At 45.4% G+C, this 17,695-nt stretch overlaps 1 protein-coding gene across 1 annotated transcript; it reads left to right on the top strand.

Annotated features, from left to right (window-relative positions):
- Nucleotides 1–1,847: 1,847 nt before the first annotated feature.
- LOC136517870 (protein DETOXIFICATION 16-like) lies at nucleotides 1,848–4,691 on the top strand. Its single transcript, XM_066511527.1, has 7 exons — nucleotides 1,848–2,694; nucleotides 2,828–2,914; nucleotides 3,006–3,062; nucleotides 3,197–3,435; nucleotides 4,090–4,208; nucleotides 4,350–4,436; nucleotides 4,530–4,691. The coding sequence occupies exons 1-7, from the start codon at nucleotides 1,865–1,867 to the stop codon at nucleotides 4,578–4,580; spliced, it is 1,470 nt and encodes a 489-aa protein (XP_066367624.1). The 5' UTR covers nucleotides 1,848–1,864; the 3' UTR covers nucleotides 4,581–4,691.
- The last annotated feature ends 13,004 nt before the right edge of the window (nucleotides 4,692–17,695 follow it).

Below are 17,695 nucleotides of genomic sequence, written 5' to 3'. Positions count from 1 at the left end.
GAAGTGGCCTTCGGCCATGGCTGGTGTAGAGCACCTCAAGGGACTTAGTGTCCATGCTTGTGAGTGCTTAGGAGCCCTGCATCACACATATACTTGATAGTGATCATTCGATTGTGTGAGTGAGCGATTCTAGTGTGATTGCATCGTGAGGTTGCATCGAGTGGCACTAGGTGATCGAGTTGCAAGCTGGTGGTGCTTGTTACTCTTGGAGGTTGCCACCTCCTAGATGGCTTGGTGGTGGTCTCCGTCGAAGCCCGCAAGAAGCTTGTGCGGCGCTCCGAAGAAGTGCTTGTGAGGGGTACTTGTGCTCACCCCGCGGGAGTCGCGAAGAGCAACTTTAGTAAAGCGTGTCATTGAGCTACCCTCACTCAAGGGGTAGGTTCTTGCGGTGCCCGACGTGCGGGCTTAGCGGGTGATGCTAATTAGCCGCCGAACCACCAAGTGAGCGGTCGACACAACGGGGACTAGCGTGTTGACAAACACGTGAACCTCGGGAGAAAAATCATCGTGTCAACCTTGTTCTTCCCGTTGGTTTGTATCCCCATTACACAAGCTTACAATTACTTTTATACATATTAAGCTTGTGTAGTTGCTTTTGTAATTAGATAGCTTGTGTAGCTTGCTAATTACCTTCTTGCTTGTGTAGCATAGAAGTAGCTCCCTTGCGTGGCTAATTTGATTTTAGTAACCTTGTTAGTCACATTACTTAGTTTGTGTAACTAAGTATTTGCGCTCTCTAATTAGGCATTGGTTGCCTTGTTATTGAGCATTGCTAGTGAGCTTAGTTATCTTTGTGCTTTTGTTTACTAGCATATGTAGGAGCTCCCTTGTTGCTTAAAGTACTAGTGGCATAGGTTTGTGTAACCTTGCTCCTAGAATTGTTTAGGAGAGCTCTAGCTAGCCCGGCATCTTTGTTGCATAATTGTTATCTTTGCAAGGTGCTAGTGAACATATATAGTGGGGTATAGTCTTGGCTAGACCGATAGTTTTAATTCCGCATTTGTATCGGTTAGCCGACACGATTAAGTTTTAGAAAAGACTATTCACCCCCCCTCTAGTCGCCATCTCGACCCTTCAGTATCTTCTTTTTGCATAATGCCAAAATTAAGAATTTAGTGGAACTAAACAAGGGCATGGATACTAGATAGATGCGGCTACATAGCCGTTGTCCCATTGGGAATTTGGGTTCTGGACTTATAGTGCAAGGAACAAAGACACTGTTTTAGATTCATTCGTTCAAAATTGCTGACTGGCTTATGACCAAATTAGACCTTGAGGTTCATACCAAGCCTTGTTTAGATACTAAGACGTAAAGTTTTAGTGTGTCACATCGAATGTTATATGAGGTGTTGCATGAGGTGTTCGGATACTAATAAAAAAACAAATTACAGAATCCGTCGGTAAACCGCGAAACGAATTTATTAAGCCTAATTAATCCGTCATTAGCACATATGTTACTGTAGCACTTTATTGTCAAATCATGAATTAATTAGGCTTAAAAGATTCGTCTCGTAAAGTAGTCGCAATTTGTACAATTAGTTATTTTTAATCTATATTTTATACTCTATGTATATGTCCAAACATTCGATGGGACATGGTGTAAAGTTTTAGCGGAGGATCTAAACAAGACCTTAAGTAATTCTGCGATAGGAGTACAAAATAATACAGCAGCCATGTTTTGGCCGGCATAAACAAAACAAAGAAACGAAACACTGAATGTTGCGTTCCTGCATCACATTCACATGCAGTGAATCCTTGCAAACGCATGATGCATTCCATGGCTCCTAAATCCTAACATAAGTAGCTAGGCAATACGCACCCCGATGCATCCATCACCTTGCAAGAAATCCAAAAGACTCGTGGCATGGAAGAGCCAATAAGCGTGGAGGCGGCGGAGCCACTTCTCGTGCCACTGCCACGCGGCCCCACCGATACCGACAGTGGCTCGGCCTCGGCGGCGGCAACGGCGGCAACCGAGTCGAAGCGACTGCTGCGTCTGGCGGGGCCGCTGGTGGCCAGCTTCATCCTGCGGAACTCCGTCCAGATGGTGTCCGTCATGTTCGTGGGCCACCTCGGGGAGCTCCCCCTCGCCGGCGCCTCCCTGGCCGCGTCGCTCGCCAACGTCACCGGCTTCAGCCTTCTCGTCGGCATGGCGGGCGCCCTGGACACGCTGTGCGGGCAGGCGTTCGGGGTGAGGCAGTACGGCCTCCTGGGTGTCTACAAGCAGCGCGCCATGCTGGTGCTCGCGCTCGCCTGCGTCCCCATTGCCGTGGTCTGGGCCAACGCCGGCCAGATCCTCCTCGCCGTCGGCCAGGACCCGGACGTCGCCGCGGAGGCCGGCGCGTACGCGCGGTGGCTGATCCCGTCGCTCGCCGCGTTCGCGCCGCTCACCTGCCACACCAGGTTCCTGCAGGCGCAGAGCGTCGTCGTGCCCGTCATGGCCAGCTCCGCCGTCACGGCGCTCGCCCATGTCCCGGTGTGCTACGCGCTCGTGTACAGGGTGGGCATGGGGAGCAAGGGCGCCGCGCTCAGCGCCGCCGTCTCCTATGGCGTCAACTTGACCCTGCTTGCTGTCTACGTCAGGCTGTCCAGCGCTTGCAAGGCGACGTGGACAGGGTTCTCCACCGAGGCCTTGTCTCTCTCTGGCCTCCGGGAATTCGCAAAGCTCGCTGTCCCGTCGGCGATGATGGTTTGGTAGCCAACTCTTCTTTAATTTATTTGTCATTTGTCAGAGGAAGATTAGAATGCCTATTGTTAACTACTGACGGCTGCTTGCTTAGTAGTCTGACGACTGGTGAGTGATGCGTGCCTTCATTCTTTTCTTCAGCTTGGAGTGGTGGTCGTTTGAACTGCTCGTTCTGCTCTCTGGGGTTTTGCCAAATCCTAAACTTGAGACTTCCGTCTTGTCAATTTGGTAATGACAATAATTGGACAGAGATAGTATCTGTTACTCTACTTTTCAAGATATATATTGCTTAACTGAGTGGACATTGCTGATTTCGTAGCATCAACACGGCTAGTCTGATGTACATGGTACCGCTTGGCCTTGGCACTTCTACAAGGTCTTCTGTTTGCATCCTCTCTCTCTCTCTAGTCTCTAATAAAACGTTCGCATTTGCTGTACTGTAGTTTATCATCTTTTCATTTGCTAACTGATTTGCTATATATACTTGTTTTCTCCTCTCTCTCTATCTAGCACACGCGTCTCCAATGAACTGGGTGCAGGGCGGCCTGGAGCAGCGAGGCTAGCAGCGCGAGTTGTGGTGTGTATGACCTTGTCTCAAGGGGTGGTGCTGGCAACCATCATGATTCTCCTGCGCAACATTTGGGGATACGCGTACAGTAGCGAGGAGGAGGTGGTTACATACATTGCGAGAATGCTTCCCATCCTTGCTCTTTCCTTCTTGGTCGATGGCCTTAACGGTTCTCTTTCAGGTAATGCTCTTGTCTGAAATCGAATTCAATGCTTGATATCTTTGGAGACGTGGTGAAAAGAAAACAAAAATTATCATTTAGGACACAATTTGGTGAAATCCTAAAAACCACACATATCAAAAATTACTACATCATTCAGTTTAAACTAGTGTTTTCCTAAACTTTAAATGGCAGTTTAGCCATTGTTCAAGCTAAATGGTAATTTAGATATAGATGTAGAAGTTACTTTAGAGCATGTTTCATAATTACATCGGGTAGACTATTTAGATATAAATTTAGGGGTTACATTATGTTATACTTTTATAATGATATATGTGGATACTTTAGATGTAGATTTTAGGGGTTATATAGGTTGTCTTAAAAATGGGTTGGCAAGTTGTAGATGCATATTTTAGTGGTTATTTTATATTATTGTTATAATAAAAAATGTCGATAATTTTTAGAAAGCAAGATAGATTTAGTGACTCTTATTGATGATTAGAGCCTATAGAATTTGTGACGAGATGTTTTTTTTTATTTTTGTAAGATTCTATGGTTTATTCTTTTTCTAGCATGTCTTGGAAGGATTAACAAGAAGGCTTAGTAACACTAAGATCATTTAATCTGAACTTTAAAGGCATATATAATTCTATGAGTTTTTTGGTAAATTTCCAGGGGTGATCACAGGATGTGGCAAACAGAAAATTGGTGCTCGCGTTAACCTCGGCGCGTTTTACCTAGTTGGCATTCCAACAGGGGTGTTGCTTGCGTTTGTGTTCCATCTAAATGGAATGGTACAATGTCTCTAGTGCCTTTCTCCTCTGCCCTACCAATTGTTGTAACGGCCGCTCTCACTTACTCATGTGAGAGATGGTTGTCTTACTCTAAAGCCTCCCCTAGCTAGTCCCGGTCTGAACTGCTGTGTTTCTTCACAGGGTCTTTGGCTTGGCATTGTGTGTGGAAGCATCAGCAAGCTAGCGTTGCTCCTGTGGATTACACTGCACACAGATTGGGAGAGTGAAGTAAGTAAAAATTCAGCCACAAGGCTTTTACTATGTATTACCGTGCAGCTTAGTTGATGTGCTCTCATGACTCATGGTCCCAAATTTAATTAGGCTATGAAGGCCAACGACAGGGTCCTCAGTTCGTCAATGCAAACAAAGTGATGAAATCTGCTACCTTCCTCGCATGAATATATGTCATTTGTCACGGCTGTTTAAGTGTTAGGATCTGTTTGGCATTGCTCAACTTCACCAATTTCAACTATACTTCGAAGTTCAAACACGCCACCTTGAAGGGGTTTTTTTTTTGATCGGAACATGCCACCATGAAGTTAGAGAAGGAAAAAGAGGCGTTCAGCTATGACGTACTTAACTCCAGCTCTCTAATGATAGGTTTTAGTGAGAATAATCTATTGGGCCCTTGTGATTTTTGTATGAATATATGTTAGTATCTCTCCCCTACATGTTCAGGATTAACGGCCTGTTCGTTTCGACTGAATTGGCTTATAAGTCATGGTTGAAAGTACTACTGGCTGGTTTGGTATGAGAGAAAAACATTGTTTAAGCCGTGGATTATAAGACAGATACGAGCAAATAATCCAAAACGAATAGGCTGTAAGGCTAGCTGGTCTCGGATCTCTTGAGTTATTACTTGGTCATGAAGATCCTATCCGGTAGAGTAATTCTGCAGAGCAGCCACAATGTGCTCAAAAAGTAGTCCATAGAGATTAAAGTATTCACTGTAGACTGCATGTAACATTGTGGCTTCATTCATAGAGCAATCCATAACAAAAGTCGTCCATAGACTTATGGACCGTCCATAAGAAATAAAATATTATTTCCTCTCCATCTCTCTCCCTGCTCCCTCTGCTGTCTGCGCCTAACTGTGAATCCGCCACGCACCCCACTAGCTGTCGCGCCTCCACCTCCGCCTCCTGCTCGGCCGCCCTTTGTGCTGCAGCGGGGTGGGCAGGCTACTCGCGCCAGAAGGGGATCAGGGAGGAGAGGAAGGCGGTGAGCGGGTTGGACGTGCCGTCGGGCCGCGCGGGGGCGCCGACGCAGTGACGGGCGTCGCCATGGTCGGGGTCGGGGTCGGTAGGCAGTGGCGGGGTTGAGCCAGAGCACCGGCTTCGAGGGGGAGGAGCCCGGCGGCGGCGCAGAAGCCGAGCAGTCGCGAGATGGGGCATGGGGAAGAAGAGATTGGCATTTTTTATGTGCTAGTGGGCCCCATATTTTGGTCCATTTAGACAACTACATTGTGACAACAACAATAATTATAGCCCACTGACACAAAAGTTACCCATATGGACTACCCAGTCTATATACATTGTGGATTCAAAAAGTAGATGGCAACGTATCAGTTGCAAACCAACCAACCTATGTAAACTTGGAAACTATCAATCAGAATCACTAGATGCTGATCCAATGGATGGGGTGAGAGGTGAGATTTTTTTTGTGCTTAAGCCCCCCACCCGCTGGCCCTTTTTTGCGCTTAAGCCTCCTCACCCCATCCATTGAATCAACATCTAGTGGTACTGATTAGTAGTTTTCAAGTTTGCACAGATTGATTGGTTTGCATATGATATGTTGCCAAAGTAGATACCTATAGAAATGCGAAACATTAATTTTGGTTTCATGTCAACTTGACACTGGAGTATGACCACTAAGACAAAAAACAATTTAGTTTGTGAGACACGTCGGATATACAAGAATTTTCAAATGGAATGTTCAGAAGTGGAGCAGCCAATGGGCCTGAATCAGCTAAAGCTAGTTACTATTTGGGTTAAAATCAGCCCAAATTAGCTGGAGTTAACTTGATAGCAGGCAGGCAGAAGCTCTCAAATCAGGGCTTTTACTTTTGATTTGAGGGTTTTGCCCATATTTTTAAGGGTCTCATTTTTTTGTATCTACTCCAGCAGAAGCCCTCAAATTCATCCCCACATACTATGACATATGGGATCCACCTGACATTCCCTATATGCTCTGTCAACTGAGCTACCCATCTGCATCTCGTCTCCCGGTCGGGTGCGTCGGGAGGAAGAGGGTGCCGACCGAGCCTCATCGGAGAACTGAGGCCGCACATCGCTCGAAGAAGTGGTCGCACTCGCTCGGAGTCACAGGAGAAGCCACCACCTTCGACGAAGGAGCAGAGACGGACCCGACCACGAGCGTGACCCAGAAATCTACCTCACCGCCGACCGTGACCTTGCCCAACGGCATCTACCTTGCCGCCTACCGTGACCTCAGAAATCTACCTCGCCGCCGACCGCGACCTCGCCCAACGGCATCTACCTTGCCGCCTACCATGACCTCGTCGTGATCTGGCTGCTACCTCACCACCGAGAGGAGAGAGCCACGCCACCGGGGAGTTCCTCTGTGCGTTCGAGCACCACTGCAAGGCGGCAGACAGCTCCATGTGCTCCCGATTTAGGCCCGCGCACATAGGGTCCTCAAAAAGGTTGTAGAGCAGAGCTCGTTGAGTGAAAGGTTCTAAATGGCTAGAGGGGGTGAATAGCCTATAAATTTTTTTACAACAAAACTAAGACAAATGGTTAGACAATTAAATGGTGAAGCTAATGTTGCGCTAGCACTACAAGGGTTATAAGCCACCTACCAACAATTCTAGTTATCTATGATTACTGAGCACCCAATGACTATGTATCTACTTGCTACTCTAGTTGAGCTAACTAGAAGCTAAGTATAACTAGTTAAACTAAGTTACTCAACTAGTTAAGTTACACTAGCTACCTCTACACAAAGATATCTCTAGGAATGTAAATACAAGAGAGGTAGAGGGGATATATCGCCATGGCAAGAGACAATCAATCAATATATCAGTGAAAACCTTAGAGACAAGATGACACAATCATTTTTCCTCTGAGGTTCACTTGCTTGCCGGCAAGCTACGTCCCCGTTGTCGTGATCCACCCACTTGGAGGTTCACGCGCTAATAGGCATCACATGCCTAACCCGCAACCGGGTGCCGCACAACCAACACAAGATGGGGATCCACAAGCTACGAGCAATCCACTAGAGTTGACTTTCATGATCTCCCACGGGAAGGCACAAGAACCCCTCACAATCACCATGATCGGAGCAGGGGACAAGCACCACCCTCCGCTCAATGATCCTCGCTGCACCAAGCCGTCTAGGTGGCGACAACCACCAAGAGTAACAAGTGAATCTCGCAGCGAAACACAATCATCAAGTGCCTCTAGATGCAATCACTTAAAGCAATGCACTTTAACAGGGTGACAACGACTTCATTGTGTTCGCCAGCTCCTACTTGAGCTTTGCCACCGAAGCAGCTGCATGCTAGGCATGCGTGAGGCGGCAAAAATGAGCGACGGGCAGCCACCGCCGGTGAAGCTGCTGCATGGCAGTCCCCTGTTGGGCACTGTAGTAGTAGCCTCCTTGTTCTTCTTCCAAATTTCTCCCAAATTCAATTAGCAACATGGAAAACTCCAAAAACAAAAGTTGCTCAGCTCAACGAGATCTTCAACTTTGCTTTAAGGTCCCACCTCTGATTTGAACTGGTTGAAGAGATTTTGAATTGGGGAGAAAGGATTTGAAATCTGTTCTTAGGGTTTTACAAAACTGTTAGTTAGCAACATTGGGTAATTAATTAGTGAACAATTGTCTATCAAACATCACAACCAACTACACAGTATCATAGCTCAAGTATAGGACCAATCAGTGAAACACAAGTTGTACACATTTTATTTATGAAAATTCATTTAATAAAATCCCAAACATTGAACTTTATAACTAATAACAGACAGGCAAAAATGACTAAGCATGAGAATTAGTTATAGGATTCAATCTTTGAGCTCAGATTCAAACATGTTTGATTTAGAAACATCATCAATTTTTGATCCAATATTATAAAGCACACTTTGAACCATAAAGTTTACTTTAACCAAATTTTAATTGTTTAAACAATTTCACTTATATAAAATTCACAAAGTTCCCTAATCAGCATTATTGATAACATTTCACGCAACATATAAAACTTAACATATGCAACATATGAAAGCTATTATTGCAACATGAAATGCATTTATGGCATGACACTTGATGCTTATGCTTGATGATGCTCATGATCAGAATTTTAGTTGGTTTTTAACATCTAGGATGTTACAGAAATGGTTGAAGGAGACGTGGACTCCCACCAGGTTCCTACAGTAAGAACAACGGGTACAGTTCTTGCACAACCTATCGCTAGAGTTCCCTCGCGCTAGGGAATTCTTGCATGATGTAGTGTTGCCCAGACTGTCCGGCGCTACCGATAGGTATGATGCTTCCAAGGAGATTGTTCCAGTTAATGTATTTCTGTAGCCATGGATGTCAACCATCGACCGAGACTTGCTACAGCCGATGCTCGCCAAGGTGCTGACCATGGTCCAAAAGTTCCTGTTGAAGTGTATTGGTGAAAATGCGCACAAAAAATACAACATTGTGCTGCCTTGGAAGCAAGCGGCTTGGCCTGACGTTTGGAATGGGTTTGTCGATGGTGTCATCATTCCTTACCTGAAGCGCGGACTTAGAAATATCCGCAACAAGCCGCCATCAGGAGGAATGGTAGCTACGGATGCGTAGGTTGACCACCTAATGAGGTGGGCGTCCGAGATTTTACCCTAGAAAATGCTTGACCCCCTATAGGGTGAGTTCCCTAGAAAAGATTGGTAGGGTACTCTATGCAGGTGGTTCTTCACGGTAGATTGCGACGATAAGATGGTGCTGCAGTATGAGCTCGCTTTTGGTGGGACTGATGGTGGACATCGTTCATCCACAAGCTTGTTGTACCACGCTTGGCGTCCTGGTTCATTGCCATTAGTGTCGTCCCAGGTGAAAGCCGGTCATGTCGTTGGAGTCAATGATGAAGAAGGTCCTAAAGCGCTACATGGAGAAAAGAACTAATGGGCTGTGCCGCTGATTGTTCGATGCGCAACCCACAAAGGAGGAGGCCATGGCCTGGTGCTAGGAGTGGATGCAGCTCCTAACACCAGATTTGCTTCCCATCAACAGTGAAATGCACAATGGCCTCCAACTAATCTATGAAACATATGAAATACCATAGGTAACTTAGTAACTTATTAGTGTATTTCTATTCTGAATGATTGCACCTGCGTCAGGCATTGTAAATGTTAATCATTGGCACAATGTGTATTACTCTTTTCTGAATGTACATGCAAGAAAGTCTAAAACTATGTGATTGTAACACATCAAACAATGACTGAATGCTTTCACTTGTGTTAGGCATTGTATAAATGTTAATCGTTGGCACAATGTGTACTACTCTTTTCTAAATGCACACGCGAGAAAGTCCGATACTATGTGATTGTAACGTGCCGAACAATGACTGAATGCTTTCACATGCGTCAGGTATTGTATAAATGTTAATCATTGGCACAATGTGTACTACTCTATTCTGAATGCACATGCGAGAAAGTTCAATACTATGTGATTGTAACGTGCCGAACAATATCTATTACTCTTTTTCTGACTACACTTGATGTAACCTGTTGCTTGGAAATCCATAGCAATTAAATTTGTATTAAATTTGCACAAAACCCAGAGAGCCCAGTGTGCCTAGTTTAGCCATAAATCTGAGAGAGGTAAGAGCGAGGCAACCACTCTCAGTCTTCCTATGGTACTCCTTTGCCTTCTCTCCAGCCTCCAATAAGTCGCGTCTTCGGCCAGAGTGATGGACCATGGGAAGCACCCAGCGGAGAACCCCCCCCCCCCAAAGGGGACCAGGCCTCCATCATGTCTCCACTCCCATTTACGGTGCCTTAGGTAAGACGGTCTTGTTCATAGTTGCCGGAGTCATTCCGTTCTGATCTCCTTAATATTTTTAGGGCCATTTCTCACACTACGATGCTAGAGGTCAGGAGGTTATCCGATGTCACCCACTCTCCGGATGCGCACCTTGTAGAACAAGAGGGGTCTTCTCCCCCTAGCCACCGGGAAGTCCACAAGCCCCTCCATAATCAGTATATGGCTCATGACCCGCGCTCTGACCCTAGGGGCGAGGTTAGTTGGCTCACGCTCTGCATCGATGCCGTCTAGACTACCCTTGCCACCTCAGAGCATGAGACTGCTGATGCTCGGGCGGCAGCTACCGATGCTCAAGAATCATTTTGACATTGTGTCATAAGCAAGACTTCAATTATTACATCAAGAATCATTTTGAATCTAGATTTTGATGCCTATGTGGCAACATAGTGATAAAAATGGTTCAACATGTACAACTTATTACAGAACCATAAAATTGACATTGTGTCATAAGCAAGACTTCAATTATTACATCAAGAATCATTCTAAATCCAAATTTCGATGCCTCTATTCCCTCACCTTCTACCGCATCCCTCCCTTCGACTGTTGAACTATCACCAATCTCTTGTACATCCCTTCCTCAGCATGAAATCAAGGTCGCTATGCATCCGAAGGATGTGGTGATGACGACAAAGCAGGCATCAAAGTCATGACGGTGCTACTCACGCCAGAAGGGGATCAGGGAGGAGAGGAAGGCGACGAGCGGGTTGGACGCGCTGTCGGGCCATGCGGGGGCACCGACGCAGTGATGGGCGTCACCATGGTCGGGGTCGGGGTCGGTAGGCAGTGGCGGGGTTGAGCCAGAGCGCTGGCTTTGAGGGGGAGGAGCCCGGAGGCGGTGCAAAAGCCGAGCAGTCGCAAGATGGGGCATGGGGAAGAAGAGATTGACATTTTTATGTGCTAGTGGGCCCCATATTTTGGTCCATTTAGACTACTACATTGTGACAATAACAATAACTATAGCCCACTGACACAAAAGTTACCTATATGGACTACCCAGTCTATATGCATTACGGATTCAAAAAGTAGATGGTAACGTATCAGTTGCAAACCAACTAACCAGTGCAAACTTGGAAACTACCAATCAGGACCACTAGATGTTGATCCAATAGATGGGGTGAGAGGTGAGATTTTTTTTGCGCTTAAGCCCCCCACCCGCTGGCCCTTTTTTGTGCTTAAGCCTCCTCACCCTATCCATTGGATCAACATCTAGTGGTACTGATTGGTAGTTTTCAAGTTTGCACAGGTTGATTGGTTTGCACATGATATGTTGCCAAAGTAGATATCTATAGAAATGCGAAACATTAATTTTGGTTTCATGTCAACTTGACACTGGAGTATGACCGCTAAGATAAAAAACAATTTAGTTTGTGAGACACGTCGGATATACAAGAATTTTCAAATGGAATGTTCAGAAGTGGAGCAGCCAATGGGCCTGAATCAGCTGAAGCTAGTTACTATTTGAGTTAAAATCAGCCCAAATTTGCTAGAGTTAACTTGATAGCAGGTAGGCAGAAGCTCTTAAATCAGGGCTTCTACTTTTGATTTAAGGATTTTGCCCATATTTTTAAGGGTCTCATTTTTTGTATCTACTCTAGCAGAAGCCCTCAAATTCATCCCCACATACTATGACATATGGGATCCACCTAACATTCCCTATATGCTCTATCAACTGAGCTACCCATCTGCATCTCGTCTCCCGGTTGGGTGCATTGGGAGGAAGAGGGCGCCAACCGAGCCTCATCAGAGAATTGAGGCCGCACATCGCTCGAAGAAGGGGCCACACTCGCTTGGAGTCATAGGAGAAGACACCACCTTCGACGAAGGAGCAGAGACGGACCCGACCACGAGCGTGACCTAGAAATCTACCTCGTCGCCGACCGCGACCTCGCCCAACGGCTGCTACCTTGCCACCTACCATGACCTCACCATGATCTGGCTGCTACCTCACCATTGAGAGGAGAGAGCCGTGCCACCAAGGAGTTCCTCCACGCATTCGAGTACCACTACAAGGTGGCGGACAGCTCCACGTGCTCCCGATATAGGCCCACGCGCATAGGGGCCTCAAGAAGGTTGTAGAGCGGAGCTCATTGAGTGAAAGGTTCTAAATGGCTAGAGGGGGTGAATAGCCTATAAAAATTTTTTACAACAAAACTAAGACAAATGGTTAGACAATTAAATGGCGAAGCTAATGTTGCGCTAGCACTACAAGGGGTGCAAGCCACCTACCAACAATTCTAGTTATCTATGATTACTGAGCACCCAATGACTATGTATCTACTTGCTACTCTAGTTGAGCTAACTAGAAGCTAATTACAACTAGTTAAACCAAGTTACTCAACTAGTTAAGCTGCACTAGCTACCTCTACACAAAGATATCTCTAGGAATGTAAATACAAGAGAGGTAGAGGGGATATATCGCCATGGCAAGAGACAATCAATCAATATATCAGTGAAAACCTTAGAGACAAGATGACACAATGATTTTTCCTCTGAGGTTCACTTGCTTGCCGGCAAGCTACGTCCCCATTGTAGTGATCCACCCACTTGGAGGTTCACGCGCTAATAGGCATCACATGCCTAACCCGCAACCGGGTGCCGCACAACCAACACAAGATGGGAATCCACAAGCTACAAGCAATCCATTAGAGTTGACTTTCGTGATCTCCCACAGGAAGGCATAAGAACCCCTCACAATCACCATGATTGGAGCAGGGGCAAGTACCACCCTTCGTTCAACGATCCTCGCTGCACCAAGCCATCTAGGTGGCGGCAACCACCAAGAGTAACAAGTGAATCCCGCAGCAAAACACAATCACCAAGTGCCTCTAGATGCAATCACTTAAAGCAATGCACTTGGATGCTCTCCAATCTTACCAAATGATGAATCAAGCAAGCAAGATGAGTTAGAGAGGATTGGCTGGGCTCACTAGGGTGTATTCTTAGTAGAAATGGCCAAGAGAGTGAGCCATCGCCGGCCAACATGTTTATATAGAGCCTCCAAAAGAATAGTGCCGTTGGCCCCCTTAATGGGCTCTCTGCGCATCGACCGGACCTTGATAGGGTCTGGACTGGACTCTACCCACCAGGGTCTGGTCACCCCAATGCGCGCCACATGTCCTCTGCTTCAAACGCTATGTGTCGATCTCCAATGGTCAAAAGTCTGCGCATGTGCCTCCACTGAGTAGCATCTGAACCGGACTCAGACCCTAGGGTTTGGTCCATCTCTAGTGCGCGAGTCCGATGGGAAACAGAGAAGTTCCCGAATGCTAAATAACGACTGGACCCAGTTCGACTGGAGTGACTAGACTTGTAGACACTAGGGTCTGGTTCTGCCATTTTTTTTGTAGAGAGCTCCTGAGAGCGCCAAATGCGACCAGACTCAGTCTAACACTCACGATCAAAACCTGACCCAGGGTCCGGTCCTTCTTGAGCTGCCACGTTGCCACCTGCATGCCTCAAAGCCATAACCGGACCCTCAGCGTCGGGTTTGGTTGCTCCCGTGACTAGGGTCTGGAGCTCACCGCGCTCCCTCGGCCTGTGAGGGAGTCCCGATCGGACTCACCTCACTAGGGTCCGATCCTACCGACAGCAGGGTCCAGTCCCTATTTTTTGCCTCCGTTTCTTCTCCAACTTCTCCACCCTTGCTCCCAAGTGCTAACCACCAAGTGTATCACCATTGCGCACGTGTGTTAGCATTTTCTCAAAAGCATTTTTAAAGGTGTTAGCACACATTAGAATCTAAATGCACATGCAGTGAGTTAGAACATCTAGAAACTTTGATAACCACATTTCATGATGAGTTTCACCCCTCTTAATAGTATGTCTATCTATCCTAAACCCACTCACACCCACTTGGTGTCTTAAGTGGCAAAACAAAATGTTCCTATCAAATATACCTTTGCCTTGAGCCATTTTATTTTTCTCTTTCTTCTTTTCCATGTTCAGAGCTTGATCACCATTATTATCACATGTCCACCAACATCATCACGGACTTCATCTTTGCTCCAACATATGATGTGTACCAACCTATCTCATATTCACTTAGAGCCATAGGTTAGTACCTAGGGTTTCATCAATTATCCAAAACCAAACTAGAGCTTTCACTAGGGAGGCCTCCGGAGAGGTGCTCGCCGGGCGGGTGAAAGGTCCTAATATGGCTAGAGGGGGGTGAATAGCCTATTTAAAAATCTATAAATCAACTAGAGCAATTTGATTAGTATGACAAATAGCGAAATGCAAACTTGCTCTAGCTCTACAAGGGTTGCAAGCCACCTATCCAACAATTCTAGTTGCAATGATTACTAGGCACACAACTTGCAATGTTAATACTCACTAAGAGCTCTCAACCTTGCTACTCTAAAGAGCTCCACTAGATGAACTTAAAATAACAAAGCAAGCTCTCAATTCTAATTACACTAAAGAGTTTGCCACAACTAGTTTGCAAGAATATAAATGAGTGAGTAGAGTGATTATACCGCCATGTAGAGGAGTGAACCAATCACAAGATAAATACTAAATCAATCACTAGGAGAATACCAAAGGGCAAGAGACAACTAATTTTTCTCCCAAAGTTCATGTGCTTGCTAGCACGCTAGTCCTCGTTGTGTCGACCAACACTTGGTGATTCGGCGGCTAAGAGGTGTTTCACGAACCTTGTCCACACAATTGGACACCGCAAGAACCTACCCACAAGTGAGGTAACTCAATGACACGAGCAATCCACTAGAGTTACCTTTTAGCTCTCCGTCGGGGAAGGCACAAGACCCCTCACAATCACTACGATCAGAGCCAGAGATAATCACCAACCTTCGCTCAATGATCCTCACTGCTCCAAGCCATCTAGGTGGCGGCAACCACCAAGAGTAACAAGTGAATCCCACAGCGAAATACGAATGCCAAGCGCCACTAGATGCAATCACTCAAGCAATGCGTTTGGATTCTCTCCCAATCTCACAATGATGATGAAACAATGATGGAGATGAGTGGGAGGGCTTTGGCTAAGCTCACAAGGTTGCTATGTCAATGCAAAATGGCCAAGAGAGTGAGCTTGAGCCGGCCATGGGACTTAAATAGAAGCTCCCACAAAATAGAGCCGTTGGGCTCCTCACTGCATTGAACATGGACTGACCGGATGCTTTGGTCAGATTGACCGGATGCTGGACCTCAGTGTCCGGTCGCACGATGCACACCACGTGTCCCCTTTCTTCAAATACTGAGCGCCTGATCCCAATGGTTAAGTGATGATCGAACGCGTCAGTTAGAAAGTGACTGAACGCAGGACCCCAGCGTCCGGTCATTTCCAGTAAGGTTCCAAACATGAAATTTCACGACTGGACGAGTCCGGTCTTGCTCGACCAGATTCACCCGATGTCTGGTCACTCAACGTTTCCTCTGGCGCCTCACATCAGCATACGTCATCACTGACCGGACGCACCATGCCAGCGTCCGGTCACTATTTGCACCAGCGTCCGGTCACAAGACCAAGACGCGTGCTCACTGCTACTACTAACTAGACATAGGACCCTAGCGTCCGGTCATTGCGCCACCAGCGTTCGGTCACTCTATGAACTCCTATCTTTTCTATATAGGGCGCCGGTGGCACCGTCGGACTATCCACACTCTATGGGCGGACACTCCACCGGTGAAGTTTCTAACCCTTGCTCAAATGTGCCAACCACCAAGTGTATCACCTTGTGCGCATGTGTTAGCATATTTTCACAAATACTTTCAAGGGTGTTAGCACTCCACTAGATCCTAAATGTATATGCAATGAGTTAGAGCATCAGTGGCACTTTGATAACCGCATTTCAATACGAGTTTCACCCCTCTTAATAGTACGGCTATCTAACCTAAATGTGATCACACTCGCTAAGTGTCTTGATCACTAAAACAAAATGGCTCCTACTATTTATACCTTTGCCTTGAGCCTTTTGTTTTTCTCTTTCTTCTTTTTCAAGTTCAAGCATTTGATCATCACCATGCCATCACCATTGTCATGATCTTCGCCATTGCTTCATCATTTGGAGTAGTGCTAACTATCTCATATTCACTTTGATAAACTATGTTAGCACTTAGGGTTTCATCAATTAACCAAAACCAAACTAGAGCATTCAATCTCCCCCTTTTGGTAATTGATGACAACCCTTTCACAAAGATATGAGTTAAAATTTAATTGAATCCATGTTGCTTGCCCAAGCATATTTACCATGTGTAAAGGATATGGACAAGTTTCACGAATCCCAAATGGTAGCAATTGCTCCCCCTACATATATGCTAAGAGTTTGGATTGTAGCTTGCACATATGCTTAGATAGGAAATATAGGAGACAATTTCTACCGTATGATGCTAAGGTATAAGAGATAGACCTTTGAAGCGTGATACCAATCGGAGTGCACCAATATACCATCCTTAGCACCATTAGTAACTATATATACACAAAAACTAGAATACCCCATGAGATTAATATTACAAGCAAGGGTCTAGTTTCCATAAAATGAACATAAGTCTAGTTACTTTAGCCTATGCATGCTAGTATTTCATTTCACCATTCAAGCATATAACTAGCACATACCACACAAGCATGAATATTGAAATTTAGAACTTGTGCTATGCAAGCAAATATATGAAATGCACATCAAAATGCAACATACAAGTTTATGAGCTTGCTCCCCCTACTTGTGTGTATTTTTTATTTTTCCCCTTACAATGTCATTTTATTTGTTTGCTTCTCCTATCTTACTATCTTTGTGAATTTCTCTCCCCCTTTGTCAATAATTATCACAAAAGGTGAGCTCAAATTATAGATAGGGTGGGGTGAAACCATGTGAAATGAGGATAATTTTCCCAATTTGGTTCAATCTAGATTACTTGTAAAAGATATTTAACTCGATTTGATCCAAGGACAAGCTTCTTCACACCTCCAAATAAGGGTTATCTTGTACCATATTGAGTTAAACACTTATAGCTTATTTTCTAGATCAAACACTAGGATTACAAGTCCACAAACATGTCATATGCTACCACTAGATCATTTCAAGCATACAAGCAATAGTGGTACCATACAAGCATCAAATTCATTTAATTTTCATGAATGAGCCTATTCAAATGTGAAATATGTCTAGATGCACTAAACATGTCCTTAGCAGGGATGTATGCCATGTCAATCAACTTTTATCTTAGATTGCTCGAAGGAGAGGCATGCCATATAAATGGGGGGTGCATCAACACATATTTGAGAAGTCAAGTATGTTCAATTCATTTCTTAACTTGCAAAACCTCTTTTCATCAAGTGGCTTGGTGAAGATATCGGCAAGTTGATCTTCGGTGCCCACACTCTCAATGCAAATGTCCCCTTTTTGTTGGTGATCTCTTATGAAATGATGGCGGTCATCAATATGCTTTGTTCTTGAATGTTGAACCGGGTTGTTGGTGAGTTTTAC

The sequence above is a fragment of the Miscanthus floridulus genome, chromosome 17 (genome assembly GCF_019320115.1).
Source record: "Miscanthus floridulus cultivar M001 chromosome 17, ASM1932011v1, whole genome shotgun sequence".
Taxonomy (NCBI): domain Eukaryota; kingdom Viridiplantae; phylum Streptophyta; class Magnoliopsida; order Poales; family Poaceae; genus Miscanthus; species Miscanthus floridulus.
Note: the sequence above shows the minus strand (reverse complement) of the source record. Positions and strands in the feature narration are given on the sequence as shown.

Coding starts and splice junctions, on each gene's coding strand:
- LOC136517870 (XM_066511527.1), top strand. CDS start 1,865: ATGGAAGAGCCAATAAGCGTGGAGGCGGCGGAGCCACTTCTCGTGCCA. Junction 3,063..3,196: donor GGCCTTGGCACTTCTACAAG/GTCTTCTGTTTG, acceptor CTCTCTATCTAG/CACACGCGTCTCCAATGAAC. Junction 3,436..4,089: donor CCTTAACGGTTCTCTTTCAG/GTAATGCTCTTG, acceptor GTAAATTTCCAG/GGGTGATCACAGGATGTGGC.